Source organism: Pteronotus mesoamericanus, unplaced genomic scaffold (genome assembly GCF_021234165.1).
Source record: "Pteronotus mesoamericanus isolate MK-2021 breed Mesoamerican mustached bat unplaced genomic scaffold, CSHL_Meso_final scaffold_54, whole genome shotgun sequence".
Classification (NCBI taxonomy): Eukaryota; Metazoa; Chordata; class Mammalia; order Chiroptera; family Mormoopidae; genus Pteronotus; species Pteronotus mesoamericanus.
Window position 1 is genome coordinate 26,118,713 of NW_026555321.1, and position 24,816 is coordinate 26,143,528.

The 24,816-nt window shown below is 39.7% G+C and overlaps 1 protein-coding gene across 6 annotated transcripts in view; it reads right to left on the reverse strand.

The window, feature by feature from the left end:
• The window catches only part of NMNAT3 (nicotinamide nucleotide adenylyltransferase 3), a 93,310-nt gene that overhangs the window by 11,809 nt on the left and 56,685 nt on the right, over positions 1–24,816 (reverse strand). For 5 of the 6 annotated variants that reach the window (XM_054595616.1, XM_054595615.1, XM_054595617.1 and 2 more), the window contains one exon: positions 481–664. The exons of the other annotated variant lie outside the window; for it this stretch is intronic. In XM_054595616.1, coding sequence (XP_054451591.1) covers positions 481–664 — 184 coding nt within the window. The remainder of the gene's footprint in view (positions 1–480; positions 665–24,816) is intronic. 6 annotated transcript variants of the gene reach the window in all.

Consider the following 24,816-nt stretch of genomic DNA (forward strand, 5'->3'; position numbering starts at 1 on the left):
TGTACAGGCAGTTTTCAATCTACTCAATTAAGACAATAATAAAAGGTCTCTTTTACTGAATATTCTTATGTGGTTCTGGGTTAGAAAAGTTATTTCCATCTTTAAAATCCTATTTAGGACATATTGTCCCCATTTTGCAAGTGAGAAATGTGTCTCAGAGAATTTAGTTCAAATGCCTAAAGTGATGTCAGATACTAGGTGGTGGCACTAGAGCCAGAAGGTACAGCCTGCTCAAACAAGGATGGGCGTTTCTAGAAAGCCCACCCTGAAGGGCAGTGGTTTGTGATTTTTTTTCATTCAGGGCCTCTGAGAACATGAGTCTGTTGGCCTCTCTCCCTCTAGGGTGAAGTGCCTCTTGGATTTTGGCTCAGAAGGCCTAGCGGGGGCCCCCTCAACACCCCATCCTACCTTTCACCCCATGGGCCCTGCAGACACGTCCCATGGCCCCCGGTCATCTCACAAATGCATGCCCACTGTTACCTCAGCACCTTCACGGTCTCCATCCACTGTGCCTGCTCGCTCTCCCAGGTGTCCACCCGAATCCAGTCGGACATCTGCAGGGCCAGCCGGACCATGGCCACTCGGTGGTGGGCAGCCACAAGGTCTTTCTTCTTGTAGTTGTCATTGACAGGGGAGATGACACCCCCGATCACCCGGTACATTCCTAAGCAAAGGAGAACAGTGGTGTTGCACTCCCAAATGCTTGCCGCCTGGCAGCCGGAATTCAGGCAGGTGCTAAAAATCTCCGCGCCTCATCCTGGCATTCTCTCCTGAGGGCCCAGCTCCCTTGGGTAAGGGGGAAGGCCACCTCAGGGACCATGTTCTTCTCCCCGTCTTCTACAACCAGACTAATACCTCCTAAGAGGAAGGCTGTGAGGGCGGAGTGGGCTAAGCCTCCCAGATAGCAATGTGGACGGTCTGGGTCAGAGTATGCCGGAGGGACACCATGACTTCTTCCTGTCTGGGACTTAACAAAGGCACCGCCATTCTCTAATCAAGAATGGGACAATGTTATATACAGTTCCTTAGCCCAAACAGGACATTTTGTGGATCAAAGATAGATGATGGGGTGGGCTTTAGCTGAACAAGGCAGGTGGGGGATGGGAAGTAGGTTTACTACATAGGCCCCACACTGGCTTTGGAGAAATGTGCTGTAAGGGAATGGGAAGGCCTGCTTGGGAAAAGACCTGGGCTGTGCTGATTAGTGAGGCTATATGGCTCAGTCTGGAGAACAGGGTGTTTTAAGTTTAGAGATACAGTGACACTGTAGAAGCTACAGAGAACTATCAGGAAAAGCTATGAAAGGGCTCAAAGACCTTGGGTAGGAGTTCATAGGACACCTCAAGCAAATTATCAAACTCTTGGAAAAAATGAAATACTTAGCCATTTGACCTTCAGTTTTCTTATCTGTAAAATGCAGTAATATTAAGACCTGCTTGGTAGGGCCTTCTGGTAAGGATGAAATTAGATAAGGTTTATGTAGTGGGAAAAGATTTTGATTTAGTAAATATATATATATATATATATTTAAAAATTGTATGAAAAAATATAATATGCAAAGAAAGGAGCATAAGACACATACAGTTTGATGAAAAATTATAAAGTACATCCTGCTCTAACATCACAGAGGTTAAGATACGGAACACTCTGGCACGCCGGAAGTCCCTATCACAACCCCTACTCTAATGGAAGTTAATCACTATTCTTACTTTTATAATATTAATTCTCTTGCTTTCCTTTATAGTGTTACCTTTATTACTAATGTATTATAACAAGTAAATTTCATGTACTTATGCAGCCTTAAAAACATAGCCTGCTTCTGAAAGTTTTATAAATGGAATCATACTGAATATATTCTTTTGTTAAGCCTTTTTCACTTTATATGAGTAAAACTCACATAATACAACCAGTTTTATTGCTGCATAACATTCCACTGCATGATCATATGACCAAATAATTGATCTATTTTACTGTTGATAGACTCAGGCTGGATTCTGGCTTTAGACAAGTATAAACAAGATTGCTATAAAATTCTCACACAAGTCCGCCTCTGCACAGAGGCATGCACTTCTGATATATACCTAAGAGTGGAACTGCTGAGTCACAGGGGAGGTATGTTTGCAGCTTTAATAGATGATGCCGAACAGTTTTCTAACGTGGTTGTAGCTATATATCCTCCAGCCAGTGGTGTATGAGAGTTTCGTTTGCCCCACACCATGTCATATGGGGTTATTGTCAGGATTTTCCCAATCCGATAGATGTGTAGTTATATTTCATTATGGTTTTAAAGTTCATTTTCCTGCTTACTAGAGAGACTGAGCTTTGTTCATAGATATTATTAAGCATGCAGGCTAAATTTTTTGGTGAATGCCTGTTCAAATCTTTTGCCCATATTTTGGGTAGTCTGCCTTTCAATCATTATTTGTAGAGTCCTTAATATATTTCAAATACTAGCCTTTTGTTGGTTATATATCATCAATCTTCTCTTATTTCATGGCTTATTTTTCTTTTTATAGAATCTTTTTGAAAACAAAAGTTCTTAATTTTAATGTAGTTGGGATATTAGTTTTTTCGCTTTACAATGAGTGCATTTTGTATTACAAAGATATTTTCCTATGTTACCTCATAAAAGGTTTATAGCTTTGTTTTTCAGATTTGGATCTTTGTACATGATGTGAGTTCTATGAAGTTATTTTCCAATTGGATAGTCAATTGTTCCAGCAACATTTATAAAAAAGACCCTGTCCACCCCACTGTGCATTGCTACCTGTGATGAACATCAAACGTCCATCTGTGCATGGGCCTGCTTCTCTACTCTCTGTTCTGATCTATTGCTCTATTTGCCTGTCCTTGAGCAATGAAACACTTTTTTGCTTAATGTAGCTTTATTGTACATATTGATACCTGAATAAGCAAATCCTCCCACCTTGTTCTTCAAGGGTGTCTTGGCAATTTTTGACTTTCTGTATTTTCAATATAAATTTTAGACAGAGCTGGTCAGGTTCCACAAAATTAAATCCCTCACCACAACCAAAGAAGCTGCTGAAATCTTGATAGGAATTGAATTTATAATTCAATTTAGGCAGAACTGACATCTCTACCCTACTGAATCTCCCAATCCATGAATGTGGTACATCTATTTAATTAGGTCTTAAAATGTCGCTAGAGATTTACAATTTTTCATGTAGACCACTTATACAACTTTGTAAGATTTAATCGTAGATAATTTTTTGGATGCCACTATAAATGTCATTTTTAAAAATTCCAGTTTTTTGTTGCTCACATGTAGAAATATACTTGACTTAGTATCTTGTATCCAGTAACCTTGTTAAATTCTCTGGTTCTAATCATTTATCTGCAGTCTTTCAAATCTTCTATGCCCAAAATAATACCATCTGAAAATACTGAACTTTTTGCTGATTCATTTCCAATCTGTATACCTTTTATTTATTTTTCTTGTTACATCATTTAAGACTGGTAGTAAAATGCTGAATAAAGATGGTATCAGCAGGTATCCTTGTTTTATTCCCACTCTCTTCTTTATTTTAAAAAAATTTTTATTGAATTTATTGGGGTGGCATTGGTGAATAAAATTACATAGATCTCAAGTGTGCAATTATGTAATATATTATTTGTATATTGTATTTTGTGTTCACCACCCAAAGTCAAGTCTCCTTCCATTTATCATCCCTTTGGCCTCTTCTGCCTCCCCCTACCTTTTTTTCTCTTTGATAATCACCATATTATTGACTGTGTCTATGAGGGTTTTTTTGCTTAATCCCTTCAACTTTTACACCCAGTCCCCCAAGGCCCCTCCCCTTTGACAGCTGTCAGTCACTTCTCTACCTATGAGTCTCTTCCTATTTTGTTTACTTTGTTTGTTTATTTTGTTCATTAGATTCCACATAAAAGTGAAATCACATGGTATACTTTGGCTTATTTCACTTAGCATCATACTCTCCAGGTTCATCTCTGCTGTCACAAAGGTCATATTTCCTTCTTTTTTAGAGCCAAGTAGTATTCCATTGTGTAAATGGACCACAGCTTTTTTGTCCATTCATTTACTGATGGGCACTAGGCCTGCTTCCAAATCTTGGCTATTGTAAATAATGCTGCAATGAACATAGGGGTGCATATATTCTTTTGGATTAGTGTTTCAGGTTTCTTTGGATATATTCCTTGCTCATCTTAGAGAGGCCTGCGTTTTATTAGTCTTTCCAAAGAACCAACTTTTGGCTTTATTGATCTCTCTACTGAACATCTGTTTTCCATTTCGTCTATTTCTGCTCTTATTTATTTATTTATTTTATTAATTCTATCCTTCTACTCCCTTGGTGTTAATTTGCTATTCTTTTTCTAACTTCTTGTGATGGGTGCTTAGCTAACTAATCTGTGGTATTCTTATTTTCTAATATACACAGTCCAGGCTATAAAATTTCTAAGCATGTCTTTACTTGCATTCCATGCATTTTGATATGTAGTGTTTTTATATTCATTCAGCTCAAAATATTTTATAATTTCAATTATTATGTCTTTTTTTTGATCCATGAGCTATTTAGAAGTATTTTGAAATTATCAAACACAAAGATTTTTGGTTATATTTTTGTTATTTCTAGCTTGGTTGCACTGTAGTCAAGGAGCATACTTTCTATTGATTTTAATCACTTCAAGTGTGTTGATACTTGCTTCATTTCCCAGAATATGGCAAGCCAGATTTGGTAAATGATCCATGCTTGCTTAAAAAGAATGTGCATTCTAATTTTTGGGTGCAATGTTCTGTCCATTCAGCCAAGATTGCTAATTATTTTATTTAAATCTATATTTTTACTGATTTTTTTGGTCTGCCTGTTGTATTATTTACTGAGAGGCATGTTAAAATCTCCCATTATGATTATGGAGTTTTCTATTTTTCCTGTTAGTTCTTTCAACTTGTGTTTCAAATATTTTAAGGACATGTTCTGGCTTATATATTTGTTATTCTTACATATCTTTCTGTAAATTGAGCATCTTTCACTCTAACAATGTTTCTTGACTTAAAGTCTGTATATCTGATATTAATGTAGCCTCAATAGTTTTATTTTGATTACTATATGTGCGGCATATTTTATTAACCTTTCTCTTTCGACCTTTCTATACTTCTGTTTTAAACACAAATTTTGTAAATGGCTGAATTAAATTTTTGGGGGTCAAGTTTGACAATTATTGATTTTTAACAGAACATTAAGTTTACTTACATTTAATATGAATGTTGACATATTTAAATTTCAAGCTACCATCTTATTCTGTGCTTCTTTTTTGTCACAAGCTTTATGGTTTTATTCTTCTTTTCTGCCTGTCTTTGGACTTTATTTCATTTTTCCTCTTAGACTGAAACTTACATATGCATTCTTATATCCAAAGTAAATTAAGATCTTTACCCTCTTCCTCAACAACACAAGGACTTCAGGACTCTGTAACTCTATTTACCACCTTAACATATTATTGTTGTAGATATTTTAAGTTTATTTATCCTCCTGACCTTAGTAGACCATATAATTCTGTTTTATACACCAATCACATCTAAATTTACCCATGGAATATTCTTGAGGATAGACCACATACTATGCCACAAAACAGGCCTCAAGAAATTCAGAAGATTGAAATCATATCAAGCATCTCTTCCAACCATAAATTAGAAATCAACTACAGGAAGAAAACTGGAAACAACACAAACGTGTGGAGACTAAACAGCACGCTACGAAGCCACCAATGGATCAAAGAAGAAATAAAACAGGAACCAAAAATAATTTTGAAACAAATGAAAATGAAAACACAAATTTCCAAAATTAATGGGATGAAAAAGCAGTTCTAAGGGAGAAGTTCATAGCTATGTAGGTTTAAGAAACAAGAAAAATCCCAAATAAACAATCTCACTCTACACCTAAGGGAACTAGAAAAAGAACAAACAAAACCCAAAGTAAACAGAAGGAAGGAAGTAGTTAAGATCAGAATAGGAATAAACAAAATAGAAAATTTAAAAAAACAATAGAAAAGGTCAATGAAACTAAGAAAGCTGATATTTGAAAAGATAAATAAAATTGATGAAAAAATAAAATTTACCCATGTGTTTGCTATTTTGTTTGTGCTCCATTTCTTTTTGCATACCAGGCATTCTATCTGGGAACCATGATTCTTCTGAGAATATCTGGTAGAATTTCCTTAAGTTAGTGAGTTCATTCTTGAAAGACATTTTCAAAATATTACCCTCATTTCTGAAAGATATTTTCACTGGGTTTAAAATAATTGGTTAGCAATCATTTTTCTTCAAGACTCTGAAGTTATTATTCCACTGTCTTCTGACTTTTAATTGTTGCTGTTGAGAAATCATTTATAATCTAACTGCCATTCCTATAAAGGTATTCTTTATTATTCTGGTTGTTTTTAATTTTTCCTTTTTCTACATAGGTGTTTATTTTTATTTATCCTGTTCTGGGATTACTGGATCTCTTAAATATGTGGAGTAGTGCCTTTTATTAGATCTGGAAAATTTTTAGTTATTACCACTTCAGAAATTGCCTCTGCCTCTTTTCCTCTTTTCTTTTCTTCTCATTGTATAAATGTAGCCTCCCCATCTCCTTTCTGTATTCTTAAGTAAAAAAAAAAAAAAAAAAGAAGAAAGAAAAATCTCTTCCTCTCTCTGCTCCATTTTGGTTAATTTCATTTGCTCTGTACTCCTGTTCACTAAGTTTATATTTTGCTCTCTCTAATCTGATTCCAAATCATTCATTGAACTTTTGAGTCTTCCAATCTATGAACATGTAAAGCTTTCCATTTGTCTAGGTCTTTGAGTTCTTTCATAACATCGTGTAATTTTAGGACATAAATTCTATACGTTTTGTTGATTTATACCTATTTCATATTATTTAGCTCAGTTGTAAATGGTATTGTTTTAGTTTTGGCTTTCATATGCTTGTAATTGGTATACAAAAATGTCATTGATTTTTGTCTGTTAATCTTTATCTTGCAACTACACTCATTTATTCTAGGAATTTTTTAAAACGGATTCCTTGGGGCTGTCTACATAGACAATTATGTCATATGCAAATGGAAAGTTTTATTTCTTCTTTACAAAATATGTCTTTTATTTCTTGATTTGAGACTTTTTTTCTACTATAAATACTTAGTATTATAAATTTTCTTCTTAGTACAGACTTCGCTGCATCCACACATTTTGACGTTGTATTTTCATTTTCATTCAGTTCTATGTCTTTTTAAGAATTTCCTTTGTGACTTTTCTCTGTGGATTATTCATAATTGTATCGTTTAATTTCCACATGTTTTAATGTTTTCTTGTTGTCTTTTTCTAATTGATTTCTGTTGATTCCATTATGGTCAGACTGTGGTATAACTTTAATTCTTTTAAACTTGTCGAAGTTTGTTTAATGGCTCAGTATATGGCCTACATAATGAATAGTCCATAGGCGCTTTAAAAAAAAGGTGTGTCTTGCTGTTGTTGGCTGGAAAGTTTTATGCATATCAATTAGACCTGCTAGCTGATTGTGTTGTTCAGTTCTATATCCTTGCTTATTTTCTGTTGAGCGTTTCTGTCAGTGACTGAGAGTGGAGTGAAGTCCCCACCTGTAACTGTAAATTTGTCTATTTTGCTTTTCAGCTCTATCAGTTTTTGCTTTATGTATTTTGAGACTCTGGGGTTTTTTTCTTTTTTTTACATGTACATCTTTAGAATTGTTACGTGTTTTAGTGGACTTTCATTGAGCTTTTAATTTTGTTTACTTTAGTCATCATTTCTAGAAGTTCTGATTGTTTTCTTCATCAAATCTGGTGGGTCATTTGTTTATAGTTTTTCTTTAAATAAAAGCATAACTTTTAAAATCTGTACCTAACAATGCCAATTTCAAAGTCTGTACAGGTTATTTTTGTTGTCTGTTGTTTCTGCTCATTCTCGTATTGTTTTGTTTCTTTTGTGCTTATTTTGACTGCTGGTTGTTCCATGTTGCTGACTAGTTATTTGTGAAGGCTCCCCTAGGCCTAAGATAGACACGCCCTCCTCTAGAAAGGCTTTATATAATAAAAGTCATGGGCAACCTTAAATCAAATTCTTGGCTTAGGCTTATTTGGCCAATCCAGGCAAAAGGTTGCAAATCTGAGTGAAGGCTGATGTGTGACCGCTTCTTTTCTTCTCCCGCCTGCCTTAGTACCAAGGCACTGAGGCTTCCTAGAGGACTGGGGAATGAAGGTGCGTTAAGATCTAGTTCACCCTGGTCCTGGAGGGTGTAGTTTCTTGGGGGTCCAGTTTAGGGTATAGAAAGTCACCCATAATGCTCCCCAGCTTGCAGGGGCTCCAGCCTTTGAACTCTCCCTCTTGTCTTCTGTGGCCACTGATTCAGTGCTTGAGTGAGCAGTACTGGCAAGTGCCTGTAGGGCATCAGGGGTTCTGGTGATCTAGTAACATTCTGACCTCATGGTTACAGGAGTTTATCTCTCAGCAGGCCTGAGACATTCCCACTTCTCAGCTTCGAAAAGACGGTTTGAAAAATGTTCTATCCACTATTTATTGTTGTTTCAGTAGGAGAGTTGATCCAGAGTGCAGCCTGCCCCACTACCCCCTCCCCTCGGAAGCTGGACGTTTTTTGAGGCATCGTTCCAGCCCTGGTAACCTGGTTGCCCTGGGCTCCCCTTCATGGAGGCTGCAGCATGCCCTGCTCCAAGGGATGGCAGAACGAGCTGAGAATAAAGGGAGGACATTCAGTTTTTAAGTTCCAGCACTGGCTGCTAAAACTGATTTCAGAGGAACACTCCTGAAGGTTAAAGTTTTCATTTGTAAGAGTCAGGCTTTATTGAGAGAGATTTATTTAAGTTCCAAAAGTCACCCTTAAAAAAATCAGGAATCAGAGCCCAGGGAGACAGAGCACACAGTTGTACTATAACCCACAGTGTAGTAAGGAGGAGAGAAAAGGCAAGCGGCAAGGAAAGGCCCTTTCTGGGATGAGGGCGGAGGAACGAGCAGCAGGCATTCGGGAGAGCGGGGGAGAAAAGGTCTGTGGTGACATAGTTCAGCCACAAGTTGGGGACTGCTCTCTACACCCACTTACCCTTCAGAGACAAAACACTGTATGCGTTGGGCAGAAGAGGGCATGGTTAATAGGCCCAGTTAGCTTTGGAAACTACACAGCCAGTGGGTTTGTATTTTGCTTCCCACTTGGAGTTCTGGGAGGAGACCATCTCGCATTGCCCTGTGCCTCTACAGAACAGCATCAACACAGTAGCAATGGTGGTGTGGCATGGACGGCTAAAGGGGGCTTCAGAAAATACCCTGTCCCTGCCTTCCAAGTCCCTTTCAGCTCCAGCAAGACATGGCAGAGATCCACAGTTGCCAAGGCTCCTTGAGAGGAGTAGGGCAGGAGGTTGAGAATAGTTAGCAGAGCTCCTTGAGCGGGGAGAGGTTATAGGGGGTGCAGCCCAAAGGCAGGAACCATGGTGTTGGCAGTAGCAGGGAGAACCCAGGCATGGGCCAGAGGGCAGTGATAGCATCTGAGCCAGGAGATACTGAGGAGGCTTCAACAGTGGAGGCAGCGAGGACAGAGACTAGTGCCAAGGTCGAGGGCCGACTTCTCAGCTAGAGGGTATTCAGGGCCAGCTGCCCCTTTTCAGAGGCCAAGATGATACGCCACCTAGGATGCTAAATTCAGCCTGGGGATGTAGGTAGTATAAGATTAACCTGATTACATGTTGACCCTTAAGAGAGTAAGCTTAAAGACAGTTACCTTGAACTGGCATTTTTTTTTTTTTAACCATTCATGGAAATTGTAGCTTAAGAGCAAGTTGATTGTTATAAAAAGCAAAGTAAGTTATATTTCTACACATCTGAGCCCCATGTTATACACGGAACAAACTAGTTCTTTTTCTTTTCCTCTTTAAAAGGAAGTCGAGGCTGAGAGAACCACCTTCTGCTGGGTGCTCTTTAGGGCAATTTACACACATTTAACCTTTACATCTGTCTCTGTTTTCCTGGAGAGAACTGGGAGTGGGGCACCGGGACCCCCTCCAGGCAGTTCTGCTCGGCTGCCTGGATACGCGGGTGTCCCCTGTGACGGCGTAACTCATCTTGACAGGGCAGGTCGTACACTGAGAAATCACTGCTTTGTTACAGCACCCAGGAGAGAAGAGCCCATAAAAATAACAATTTGGGCTAAAACTCCTTGCCCTTCAAATGGTCATGAGTTCAAGCCTTTTCCCTTTCCCACAATCCCACAATCCCAGTGTCGCCTCTTAGGTGACCCACACCTGCCAAACGTCAGATGCAGGTACTTCTCCAGTGACCTCATTGCTATCCAGACACATCTCCATTACAGGGCTTGTGTGATAATGATCTGTTTGCCTTTGTCTCTCCCTAAGGACGTGCACCTGTCTTCGTTCTGGTACCATCCCAGAACATTGTTTAGCATGAAGTTACACTGTCCTTACATTGAGGTTACCATAGTAATACATGGCTGTGAGTTTAACATGGTGTATAGAGCTCCTTGTTTATCTCCACCCCTATGGAAAATCTAATAAAATGGCAACAATGGAATAGAAGAAGTATGAAATCACAAGGGCAAAGAGAGTGGGAAAGAAGACAAGAATAGATGGGAAAGGTGAACAAAACATTGGAAGCTAAAGAGCCGATGAGTCAGGGCAGCAGAGCAGGCCGAGTCTGTAGGCTGTGAAGGCAGTAAGAGGCAAGGTGCCCTGCACAGCAGGAGCCCAGAGGGGCTCAGGAACTGGAAAAGCCTGCAGCCTCTCTAGGTGGGGGTCCGAGAGGCCAGAACACCTAGGCCAGAACAACTAGGGGAGACTAGTTGAGAGTTTGCCTAAGGAGCCCTTAGATCCAATCACCTACCTTATCCTCCCATCCTGGCAGAAGGCCAGATATCAGATACAGGCACAGCCAGGGGTGGGGAGGGGCGGGGAGAAGAAGGGGCGAGTACCATCCTTAAGACAGGATGACTAAATTTGACTCCTAGTATACCGGACTGGAGATGTCTCTCTGGGAAACAGGCCCACCCAAGAGAAGACAGCCACAGATGCTCACAATCGGGGGATCATATGGCCACGAGGCCCGCCAGCTCTACCCATGTCCTCAGAGCTTCCAGCTAGCATTTGGGCCTGATCGGAAAATAGGGGTGGAGAGCCTAAGAAGAGACATTTTAGAAAGTTGCTGACTGTGAACGATGGAGACCAAAACCACCACCAAGAGAAAAGGAACATGGAGGACATAAAGGCAATGCAGAGAGCAAAAGGAAATTTCAAAAATCTCCAAATAATGTTGTCAGAAAGATGAGCGATGATATCTTTATCCATGAAACAAGAATGGGATGCTATATAAAGAAATAATCAGAAAACAGGGAGAAGCTCTTAGAAATTTGAAAAATATTCACTCGTTCAATAATATTCACCAACTGTCTATAATAAGCCAGGTCCTGTGCTGGGACAGTGGGGTGTAAAGCAGACCAGCTTATGTCCTTGTGGAACTCACACTCTGGTGGGCGACAAAAGCAGTAAAATCAATTAGTAGAAGAAGTGAAAGATAAGTTTGAGGAAATTATGCACCAGAAAGAAGATAAAATTAGAGGATTGATCCAGGAGGTCCAATATCTAACTAATAGAAATTCCTGAAAGAGAACAGAGGGCAGAAAACATCAAAGAAATAATATAAATATTTTCCCAGACCAGAAGTACATGCATTTTCAGAATCAAAAGCCCTCTGAGTGCTTAGCACTTTGAATGAAAGAAGGTCCAAATGCTGGTAAACCAGTATAAAACTTCAGACCACCAGGTTTAATGAGAAGATTCTAAAAGTTTCCAGAGAGAAAAACCAGAGGTCGAATACACAGGACCGGGAAGCAAGATATCAATGAACTTCTCAGCATCAACTCTGGGACCCAGAAAACAGTGAAGCAATGTTTCAAGTCTTTGAAACATTAAAGGAAGATAATTTCCAATCTAGAATTCTATTATTTGGCTAAACAACCAGTCAGGGGTCAGCAAAGTTTTTCTATTAAGGAACAGATAGTAAATAGTTTAGGTTTTGTGGACCATATATAACTAACTAAATGTATATATGTTTATATGGTCTTTGTTGCATATTCCTTTTTAATTTTAAACACTTTTAAACTATTAACAAAATTCTTAAATGAAACATTAAAAAATTATCAGAAAGAATGAAAATAGATTATGGGTCAGGTCAGGTTTGGCCTATGGACTATAGCTTACTGACCTTGGAATTGGAGTGTGGAATAAAGTTGTGTTCATATACGTAAAGTCTTAGAAAATTTATCTTCCACAGATCCTTTTTCAGAAAGATGTTGGAGGATGTACTTCACCAAAACAAAAGAGTAAACCAAAAAAGCAGAAGGCATGGGATCCAAGAAACAAGAGTCCCAAATCAGGAGGCAGGCAAAGGGAATCGCAGGAAATTACTGAAGGGAAACCCCAGGCGGCAGTGGGGACGTGGGACCGCAGGAAGGGGACAAGCAGAAACAAAATGGAACCAAGAGACTGCCTGATGCATCTGTTTGTTCTGAGAAGAGTCTCAGAGATCTTTTGGGAATTTTGGGATTCATCAGTGAAAGGAGCCTAAGAAAATAAATGAAGCAGTTATTAACTCTAGAAAAAAACCAAAGGTTATATGAGAGGAATGGAATCATAGTGTACTACATGGTTTAGTTAATGCCACTTACACAGACATAAATGTAAACAATAAATGTTAATTTAACCCCAAGTTGTGAGCTAATCAATTTGGGGGCATCTGGTAGAGGTGGAGTGTGAGGGTAGAGGTGTGAGCGAGCTAAATCTTCACTTTTCATAATTGGAAGCCAAAATATAATATCTAAATTAAAAAAATCAAAAAATAACAGTATAAGTTCATTATTTACAAACAGGGAGTCAAATACTAGAGAAAACAGTTGAAAAATTCAAAAGTGATTGTTCACGGAACCAGAAAAAAGAATGGGAAGAGATGGAACAAAGCTACTGTAAGCCTTAGAGTAGCATTCAGTATACTGAAAAGTGTATAGAATCAAAAAGTAATAAAACATCTAAGGGGTTAATACTGTTTTTATTTCAGTTAATTTTCTTTGTTTTGTTTCTTCTACATAGTTGTCTTCATATGATATACATTCGATTTTGTATTTTCTTTATTTAGAACATATTGTAAGTATTTTTCTTGGCCATTAGTACTCTTGAAAACACCATTTGTAATGGCTGCATAATAATGGAGATTAAAAAAGTAAAAATAAAATTTTTGTGTGTGCTAGAATCAATATATTGTGATTGTCTTCATTGACCTTGCTTGTAAATAATGGATAATTTTTAAAGATAAGTTATTAGAAAGGAAAATGCCTGGTTTGAACACTTGGGGGCCTTTGGCCGTATCTCTCCAGACTGCTTTCCAGAAATTGTGAGCAACAGGCGACGGCCACCAGCAAGGCAGGAGGGAGGTGGCCCAATGCACCCCATGCAGGGCCAGCTCGTTTAAAAACATCTTTGCCCATTTGTAGGAGTTTTTCGTGGTTTAAATTTGCATTTAAAATTATTTAATGTGACTTTTATTACTTCTTAGACACTTATATTTCTCCTTTTTGTGAACTTCCTGTTCATATTCATTCCCTATTTGTCTATTGATGTGTATGAACTCTTTTAAACAAGTACATGTGTATTAAATTTTGCCTGTTGGGTCTGCTGGTCGCCATATAGAGAGGACTGACTCCAAATCATGGACCTTTGTCTCTACTCCCCTCTGTCTGCTATGAATTAGGCCAAAGTCTCAACCACCTATGGCTCCCCATCCATGTGAAGTAAAGTGTCAAGTCTTCTTCTCAGGGACACTTTCTTAGGTCATTTCTGATTGTTTTGCCCTTCTGCTCTATTGTCTTGCATCAATTCTCTGCCACCTCTCAAAATTTTTGTATCCTTATTTTTTCTTCAGTTCTGGAAGAATTCCTTGGATGTTCTAAGTGCCTGCTGAGTTGCCATAATTGCCCGCCTGCGGCCCTGTCTCTACTGATCACTAATTTGGCGATGACATTTCTTGTTGTGAAAGCCCTTCACTGTCCTCAGACTGCTCCTTGTTCACAACAGGCTGCTCTGCTGCTATTACCACATTCTCCACTTGAATCTCATGGAGAACCAGGCATTTAAAATTTTAGCTTTTAAGTGGAGGGCCACTTGCCCTGAATATGCAGGCTGGGACTTTCTTTGGAAGTTCAATTCCTTCTTATATGACCTGTGACCTTTCTGACTCCAGAAAGGTCTATCCAGTGTGAGCGGCTGGGTAGCCCTGCCTGAGTCTGGGTAGGTCCCCAATTATTTTGTTCACAGTAAAAGGATAAAGGCAACATTTAGGTTTATTGTAATTTTTCTTAACATCTTAGAAATACACTTGCTTGTGTAGTTCAAGGAGGGAGCTGCTGGTCAAAGGAAACAGCCATTGACGAGGAATTCTCTACTTCTAAGATTCATCTTCAGTATTATACTGGCTGGAATATATAAGGTAGGAAATCAAATAGATTTTTCCCCTAAAATACTTAAGTGACTGTCCCATTTTCTTTTATTAAATAATTGGCCCCCCACTGACTTTTTGTTTTTCCCTTACCATATATTCTTTTCATACAGCTATTACATTTCATTGTTAGTATCAATACTAGAGTTAGTATCACATTCATTTAATTACTTAAAAAAGAAAACTACACTTTAATATCTGAGAGAACTTTCTGAGAACCTGCTTAGTCTTCCAGGAGAGTCTTGGGATACGTCCTCAAGTTAAATAAAGAAAAATAGCCAGGGGTATTTTCACTGGAAAGCCAATCAATAAATGACTGTGCCAGAGAGGTGCCGGTTATGTTTCCATTTAGTCAGGTCCCCGAGCAGAGGAGCAGAGCCGCTGCCCTCAGCGCCCTTCATGTTTCTGGTTCCGGTCAGCTCTGGGGACTGTGTCCTTCGCCATTTCTCTTGTGAGTGGATCCTTTTTCTTGTATTTTATTATATCTACATTTTTTTTTCATTACATTGTAATACAACTGTTATGTAGAAAACTCTACCTTGATTTTTAAAAAAATTATAGTTGACAAACAATATTAAATTAGTTTCAGGTACAACACAGTGATTCAACATTTATATTCCTTATCATGTGATCACTCTATACTTTGGTTTGTTTACTTTCAATCTGGGCCACCTTACCAAACTGGTTAGTTCTAATAGTTTTTCATATGCTTCTCTTGGATTTTTTTTTAGGGCTACAGTAACACCACCTGCAAATAATAAAAACTGAGTCTCCTTTCTATAACTGTATTTCTTATTTTTGAGAGATGTCATTGGAAAATAATAGTGGTGATTAGGCATTCTTTTCTATTACCTTGCTTCTGTGGGAATGCTTCCTAAGTGTTAGGCCATTATTTATCATGCCAGATAAGTATCCTTATAGTTCTAATTTACTAAGAGTTTAAAAAAAATGCTCAGTAGGTGTTGAATTTTATTAAATGTCTTTTAAGTGTGTATTGAGATGATGATTTACATTTCATAAAAATATATTGTCTTAGTAATGTGATATATTAATAGATATCTTTATGGTATACTGTCCTTGAATAGCTAGGATAAGTGCTACTTGGTCATGTTGAATTATTCTTTCATTAGCAATTTCATAACCTACTATTTTATATGGGTGTTTTGCATCTAAGATTATACTGTTAAACACTAGCTATAATGCCACAATATTATTATCCAATTTTCTTTGTTCTAGAAAATGGCTATGGTAGATTGAATTATTGATCCTAATTCCTCAGTCTGCCATAATAATATTACATACCCACACCTCTGCCACAGCCTCACAAAGGAAGAATATGCTTCCCCACCCCCTGACTTTGGGCTTGGCCATCAGCACTCTTTTGGCTAATGGGATATTAGCAGATGTAACATGAACAGAAACTTAAAATTTGCTTTCTTGGTGGACATCCTGTGCTTGTGCCTTCCCTATAAAAGAATACATGAGGTGGCCACTACCTCATGTAAAAGAATACATGAGGTGGTTACATGAGGTAACCAGCAAATTCTTCCTGCATGCAACAAAGGTCTATTTTCCTAGACTCCAGAATTATTTAAATACTACACTTTAAACTAGTGAGAATTAGATAACATATGGACACCTTATGGCACTTAGCTGGTGCTCAGCAATTGTTACTTCCTCCACTCCCTGGCCTGGTAAGTCAGCAGGGAGAAATGCGGTAGACTGCATTTTCCAAAGATGGTCAGAACATTTATCTCCCAGCCTGTATGCTCTTCTAGAGTCTGGCCGCTCCTCCACTAAGAGGTGAAGTCTGTACCCCTCCCCTGGGACCTGCATGGGCTCTTGTGACTGCTTTACCCAGTGACAAAAGGGATAGTGTGTTACTTTTGAGGCTGCGCCATAAAAATGCCATATACTTCCACCTTCTGATGTGAGAAGACTTGGTTGTAGAGCCCAGCTATCAAACCACAAAAGCCCAAACTAGCCTATGCTGAGCGACCCCATGGCGCAGTCACGTGTACGTGTTATGGTCAAAATTGACATTCCATTTGATGTCCCTGCTGATACCGAGTGAAGAAGTCTCCAGATGCTTCCTGCTCTCAGCTGTCCAGTCACTCCCAGCTGAGTCCCCCAGTATCCTAGGGCAGGAACAAATCCCACTGTGCCCTGTACAAATTCCTAATCCACTGACTGTCTGAACACAACAAAATGGTCAATTTACACCACTAAGTTTGGGATGGTTGTTATGTAATAATAATAACTGGAACAAGAATGGAGACTCAGGAAGGTTCTGTGACTTTTCTATGGTTACATTACCAAAAAATGGCAGAATTGGGATTTAAACCCAGGTCTGCCTGTAGTTTTTCTATTGAACTGTACCTATGTCCAATGGTAAGGTCTGGGGAGCCCTAAGCCAGCCGGGCCTAAGAAGGGTATGACTGGGTAGCCCCACCTCTGTCTATGTGTAGCCCAAACCAGGGCAGTGTGGTGTATGACAGAGATTCCATCCCCTCCAGAGCTGACCTGAACAATAATACCATCTCCCCTTGCAAGACTGGGATTCAATAAAATATTACTGCTCCTTAATATGCTAGCAGCCTCACAAACCATGAAGTAAGACTTAATAGCATTCCAAAGTGTAAAGACTTCATTATTTCCACAGAGAATGCTTTGGCACATTTATCAGCATTTTATTAAGACCTAGCATACATATTTAAAACAAAACTACACTTGTCAAAACAACTGAGAAAGTGTTAGGTAATGCTTGGCCTTGGCTGCCCCGTCGCACAGTTTCTTTCTTTCTTCTTTCTTTCTCTCTCTCTCTCTCTCTCTCTCTCTCTCTCTCTCTCTCTCTTTCTTGGCAAACTCCAGTTCTGGGGCTTTTGCTCAGAAAGCTCGGTGTCCCTGTGGGCACAGGCACAGCCAAACTTTTCCCACTTCATGGGCCCTTCTGTCCATTTTCCTCTCACTTTGGTTGTGCTGGCTGAAAAGAACTCTGGAGAACAAGGCCTTGAAAGGCAAAAAAATTTTACGATCTATCAGGATCAACCCAAGGAAAAGGAGCCAGAGTGAGGATTAGGACATTGAAAGCGAACAAACAAAAAAAACAAACCAACCAGAAACTCAATTACTAAATGGATATGTATGCTTAAAAAAAAAAAGTTATTGTGATTAAACTTGGCCTCCAAGATAAGCCTGGAAAATATGATTTGGCTGAGGCTATTAAAGCTTTGTGGCCATTTTGGTACCCTTTTCTTTATTTTCTTTATCATATTTCAAGCTTATTTAAGTTCTCCTTTCTTTTTTACTTGTTTCGTTTCTTCAGCCAGATTGCTCTTTGCTCTCTCTGCTCTTGTGGTCCAAATGAACTTGAGACTGCCTGTTCTTTGCTCTGCTCTGCACACTGCTGGCCAGAAGCACCCATCAATTTCATAGGCTGCTGTGTGCCTGGATCACAGATGTCTGGAGAAGGGAGAAGAACAGATCCAGGCATTCTCACCATCCCAAAGTAGGCTGGCAGCCCTCTGGAACCACAGTGAGCCATCTGGGGCCCATGGTGGCCATTACTGGAAACATAATCACCCTTCCTCCCTCTTTAGCGCCCTCTGAGTATGCAGCTCTGTCTGGCCTTCACCTTCCTTCTTTCTGTGCAAAGACTTTTAACCAGTAAATTCTTCCTGCATGCAACCAAGGTCTGATCTCCAGTCTTTCAATGCCTGAGCTTGTCAGTGTGAGGTTTCTCTTTCTTTTAATTCCAAATGTCCCGCTTTCCTTGTGTGCAACTTCTTAAAAACTTGGCAAAGTAAACAACAAAGCAGCTATATTTCATAGATTTTAAACTTCCCTTCAGGTCCTGAATAGAAAGGGCCATTCTGTTGCCTTTCTTAAACGCTCTCTTCACAATAATTGTTTCCCTGAGTCTCAGGCGCTTAGTGTTGGTCAGTTGGGAGTGCCTTCTATTTATCTGAGTGCCAACAAAGCCTCAGATGGGTGGCTGGCTCCTTGCGCTCCTATGTGCTTTCAGGGTATTAGAACTGCTTTCTTTTGCGTGTTTCTGTTTTCCATCATTTAACTCCTGTCTGAACCTCTCTGCCTGCTGAACAGAATGAGTGTCCTTGCAGAGTAGGTAGGTTTTTAAAAAGAACTCAGCAGAATTAAATGTTACCATCCCTGCTCCTTAGAAACTCATTACCTTCTCTTTGGGGGCCTTAGATCTGGCAGGAATTTCATACAGAAAGAAAGGCAGTGGGGAGCAGGTTGTAATCAGACAGTTCTGGTTTGACATGGAGTCCGCTGAAGGAGTCACAGGAAAGTAGCTCAAAATAATGCTCTGCGCAACCTCCATGTGTTTAGAATCTATGCAAAGCGGCCTCATTTCCCATTAAAGAATAACTAGTTCTAGGCAATCCCTTGTTTCAGTTGTCCTCTCAAGACAGGTTTTGCCCTTACTGGGTAAGCTCAGTTGGTTAGCGTCATCCCGATACACTAAGGTTGCGGGTTTAATTCCCAATCAGGGCACATACAAGAATCAACCAACAAACTTTTGATGTTTCTCTCTCTCCCTCTCACTCTAAAATCAATTAAAAAAAAAAAAAAGGACAGGCTTTGTAGTGGCAGGGACTTGGGAGGGCAGGCAGAGGTACACCTGAGTAAGAGACTCAGCTCTGCTGCTTATGACTGTGTCACTCGGGGAAAATTATTTAACCTCTCCGTTCCCCAGTCTCTTCACTTGACTTAAATGAGCTAATGCAGGAGACAGTGAGCAGTTCAGGCAAACACATAGTTTGAGAAAACACCAGAAATATCAGTTGAATATACCCCTGCTTCTCTCCTGTTTTCACTACAAACATCATTTCTCTTCTTTTTAAGGCAAGAGGGAGCCACATTCATTTACTTAGCTGGCAGCTTGGCATGTACTTGAAGGCAGGCAGCACTGTGAATTCTGCAATAAAGTGGGAGCCCTGCCCTTGTGGGGGTTTCCGTCTTGGGAGAGATGAACAGTCACCACAAGGTGGTCAGTGCAGGCAAAGGTACACAGGGGACCCAGAAGAGGCTTTGAACAGGTTGGGCAGATTTTCTGGAAGAGGGAACATCTAAAACTGAGTTACATTATAATGCAGAAGGCAGGGGGTGACCTAAGAAAGGTGAAATCTTGTTAATCAAATCAATTCTTTCCACTTTAACTGTTTTGAAAAGAGACTTTCTTTTTTTAATCTTCAGAGCAACTGAAGCTTGATGACTCCTTGATTCTGCACTAATATCCTTGCCCATTTCTTGATACTTTTTCAATTTACCTTCATGGTAATTTACACTCAAGGAAACTGTCCAAGATCTGCTAAGGGATTCAATAACACAGGTCATGGAGTTAAATGCAGTGGTGAAACACAGGGCTTAATTTTATGGATAAAATTTAAACTGCTTAGCTGCTTTTTTGCGTTATTCGTGTTAAGACTAATGATGACTCAGAGAATAGGACGGGATCACTTTACGGATCTCAGGAATCCATTCAGTAAGCACCTCTGATGGGGATGTGGACTTTACTGTGAGGTTAACAGGCATGGCATTTGGGAAGAGACCCGACCAGCCCACTAGCCCACCTCTACCACCCAATTGCTCCTGATGCTGTTGCAGGGACAAGGTGCCTGAGACGGGAGTTCTTCCCAAGACTGACATTGGGAGGAATAAGAAAAAAAAAAAGACAATGTCTTCACATCAGCACTTCCTGGTAGTTCTTAAAGTGAGGTCTGCATGGATGTCATCGTTAACAATTCTTGGCAGTGAGGCACATAAGCTATAATTTTTCCCAAGCATCCCAGGGAAATGGGATTCTTATGGGTCAGTGGAGAACCATGCGTCAGCACTGAGCACAGAGGGACCACTTCCTTTCTGTTACCCAAGGTTCTCTTATTAACCCAGCACTTTTCTACAATGGCCAAATAACCAATTTTATGAGTATGGAATAAAAGAATAAAGTCAATTATGTCTCAGTAAAAAAATTTTTAGTAAAAAAGAAAAAGGATATGGGTTTCTTAGGTTGTAAATGTTTCATGGAGTTTAATGCAATTTCATTTTTGTGGTTTGTTTCTAACAATACTCTTAATTTACATGTCTAATGTATTTAATAGTCAATTCTGATTATGTAAATGATAGATGATCTTCTCCAGTTGCAATATAAGACATAACTTAGAGTTGCAAAGCTAACCTAAAGCTAAACATTCTCACCAAGCACTAAAAAATTAGTCTCTCCAGGGGGGAACATTTTTCTTTAAAGTTCTGTTTTTCTTTTCATTTCAAGTGTTGTTTAGATTAGTGTTTCTGTAGCTGTTCTGTATAGTAGTAAGTACACACCTACCAGCCCCCTAAAGAAAAAGGGTTCAGTGATCCAATAAGCTTAAGAAAGACCAGGGCAGGCAAAGCAAAAGGTTTTTACTGCAGATGGCATATCTGTGTGAAAGCTCCTAACATATGGATGCGCATAGTAACTCTCCAAGAAGGAGACAGAAATCTCAGGGTTTACCAAGCTCATTTAGCTTTCATGGAACATTCTGCTGGATGAGTACTGAGGATCACAGGTTGTAAAATACTCAGTTAACTCCACTGGCAGTTTATTTCGGGGGGGAATCATGCTGTTTTCACTTAGCCGCACTGCCTGTAAGACCCAAGCCTAGGAAAGTGTTCTAGGCTGTGGGTGTAGATCACTGGAGGCCAGCTTTCCCAAATGCAAACCTCCCACCCTTGACATCCAGGGTTAAGCACTGATCTAAATTATGGGAATCACAATCTACTTGGTCATCACTCACACTGTAACTGTCATCAAATCATGATCAGCACTGCTGACCAGCATCATGATCCCCACCACCACCACGTATGGACTGTGCCACACCGCCATACAAGGACCAAGGCCACTGCCATTATCGCCACCATGGCCTACACCGTCACCACCATCACCACGCTGTGAGCACCAACACCACTGCCTTTATTACACTGTGATTTGCACTACCAGCACCACCGCCAGTACAATCATCACCGCCACTGATCCTGCTGTTGCCGCAATCCTTCCAATGTCCAGACTGGAGAGGAAAAACAGTGTTACTGTTCCAGGTTGCACTCAAAGGTTGGAAGGCTAGATAGAGTTGCACATGCTTATCCTTAGTGACTATGGCATCTCAATAACCATCAGGTGGGACCAGACAAGGAGTCACAGCAGAATCTTGGGATCTAAAGTTTAGAGTCTAAACGGGACCTCTGATCCAAGACAGGAGTCCCATTACCTCTGTGACAAGAGTGAAAAATGTCACACAGGCCTGCTATGTCAGCCTATCTAGTGGGACGAGTCAGCCCCAGTCTGCTTTCAGAAACGTGGTTAACAGGACTTCAGCCAGTGGCGGGGGAGTGGTGCCTGGCGCTAGCCATGTGGCAGCCATGGAGGGGTGTTAAACCCAGTACAAAGTGAAGCGTGGTACTGCTTGAGGAGCAGGTCTAGCTGAGTACGGCAGAAAAGGACTTATTCTACTATATGCTCCAGTTTATGTAACTAAACTACTTTAAAGTTATATTTTATGTGTGGACTGCTGTATATATTGTACATTAAAAATAATAAATGGTGGCTGGCACATATTGAGTGCTAACGAAGTATTGGAACTATGCTAAAGTCTTTACATATACTATCTCTTTAATCCTTACAACTCCTCTATGAAAGAAATGCAACTGCTATTCCCATTTTCCTGATGAACAAATTGAGAAGAAGCAGTGAGTTTAAGTAACTGCCCCAAGGTTTCATGAATTAAGTGTATTTCACTGGGGTGTGAACCTAGGTAGAGGGGGCATGATCTTAACTGAAACTCTACATTGTGAATACACTATCTGCACATGTTAGTCACAGCTACTTGGGGTAACTTAAGGAATATTCAAGTGTACTCTTGGTTATGTGCAGTTTGTCTCATGTACTACTTTTCGAGCCTCACCCCAGAAGAGATGTTAAGTCCACCGATCTAAGGGGAAAAAAAGAGACATGAAAGACCATCAAATGCAAAACAATTTAGTGTAAAATATGATGATGGAGCAATGATTACTATCTAGGCAAAGTTCTCATACATTCACATAAGTATGCAATCGTGCGGGGCACTGGGCAAGGCAATGTCAGCCCTCCCACTCCTTATTCTATAGCGAATCATGTGTCTTGAACTCCAAAGTGGGCCTCAGGAAAAGATATCCTAGGTTTAAATAGCTGTAAGTTTCCCAAGCCTCCACAGACAGCAAGAGCGCTAGAGACAGATGAGGGATAATTCTGAGGGTGGTGCAGGGCATGGCTGCCAGCTGACTGTCCATGCTCCTTCCTCATCCCAGCTCATGCCTTCGACATCTTGATATCAGAAACCACTTTGCAAATATATCTATTGTTAACTCAGACATATACAAATAAATGTAAACATATCTGTATATTACACACATACAGACGTGCACAGAAAGATGTTTTTTAAAGAAAAGAGACAGAGTCCCTCAAATAATGTTAACCCGTGCCCAGCTCTAGTGTCCACAGTGAGGCTAGACCATTCTCAGGCATGTCTGATGCCTGTCCTGGGGGAGGTCACGGGGCTGGACTTTAGGTAACCCCATCTCTCAGATCCCATCGCCATCGTCAACTTCGTCATTCTCTCCTTATTAAGTGCCCAGGACGCGCCAGGCTCTGTGCAGAGTGTTCATAGGGTTTAGGTCCTCCCAACATCTCAAAACGCAGTTGCCATCGTTCCTCTAAGGTTTCTCAACTGACCAGGCCCAGGCTGCACAAGCTGGAAATGGTGGCGCTGGGACGAAAGCAGGTCCATTTGTCTGGCTCTGAAGTTTTGCTTGTTTACATGTTTGTCCTTATTTTAACCTCTTAGATGAAGATTCTACATCTCTAAAATGGAGGGAAAATAATGCCACCTCATGGGGTTGTTCTGGGGATTAAATAACAGAATATGTGTAAAAACATTTTGTAAAATGTAAAGGAGCTATTCAAATGTAATGTTAGTACTGTTATTTAGGTTTCATGTGATAAATGCTATTTTAAAAAAGATATAAGAAATTTGTTGTTTAGATAATGATTTCAACAGAATTTTTGGCTTCTTTTGTAATTTTACATTTTATTTTGAAATAATTTTAGACTTACAGTTGCAGAGAGCTTCACACACACAGTACAAAGAGTTCCCACATATCCTTCACTTAGTTTCTACTAATGTTGCTTATCTGATATAACCATGGTACAATGATCTCAAGCAGGAACTAACATTAACACTATTCACTAATCTACTGTCCCACAGTGACCTTTTTCTGGTCGAGGGTCCAATCCAGAATCTCACATTGTTTGTTAATTGTCCTGCATCCTCTAATTGGGGACAGTTCCTCAGCCTTTCATGACCTTTACATGCTAGAAAAGTTGTTTTGTAGAATGTCCCCAAAGTTGGTTTGTCTGATGTTTTCTCACAATTAATTAGATTGAGGTTTTATACACCTCAGGCAAGAACGCCTCAGAAATGCTGCTGCGCCCTTCTCATGCTTCATATCCTGGGGTGCATGATGTTGATTTGTCTTGATTCTGGTGACATGAACTCTGATACTTGGTTGAGGTGGTGCTTGACAGATTTCTCTACTGTGAAGTTGCTATTTCTCCCCTGTATATTTGTAATTAATAAGTATCCATGGGAAAACACTTTGAAACTATGCAAATATCCTGTTTCCCCTCATACTTCTGCACTAATTTAACATCCACTGTTGATTCTGGTGTGTAAAAATCACTATAGTGTTTGCCAAATGGTGACTTTCTATTTCCAACACTCTTTCTATGGTATTAAATTAGAATTCTGCTTTAAGGAAGAACTGTCCTTTCTTCTGCACTTACTTATTCATTCAGTCATTTACTTATATTGATATGGACTAATGGATATTTATTTTATTCTATGGAGTATAACCCATTATCATTTATTTTGTTCCTTAAATTATCCCATATTTGCTCAATGGATGCTTCTTTAAATTGGCTCCTGTCTTTTTGACATGCTCCTGTCATTTATTAAGCTCATCTTTGCTCTCTGGCACAAGATATTCAGGCTCATCTTGTACTTGCCCCCGCCCCTGCCCCGCCAAATCAACCATTTTCCCAAGAAGCCCTGGTTTCTTGTATTGGAGAATGGCATTTGGAAACTAAGAGGGTTAGTTATGCTCATTTTTACTAGGGTTCTGTGATTTCTAGGCAGCTCTTAGAAGGCAGAGATAGGAAATTATATATTATACATATAGTC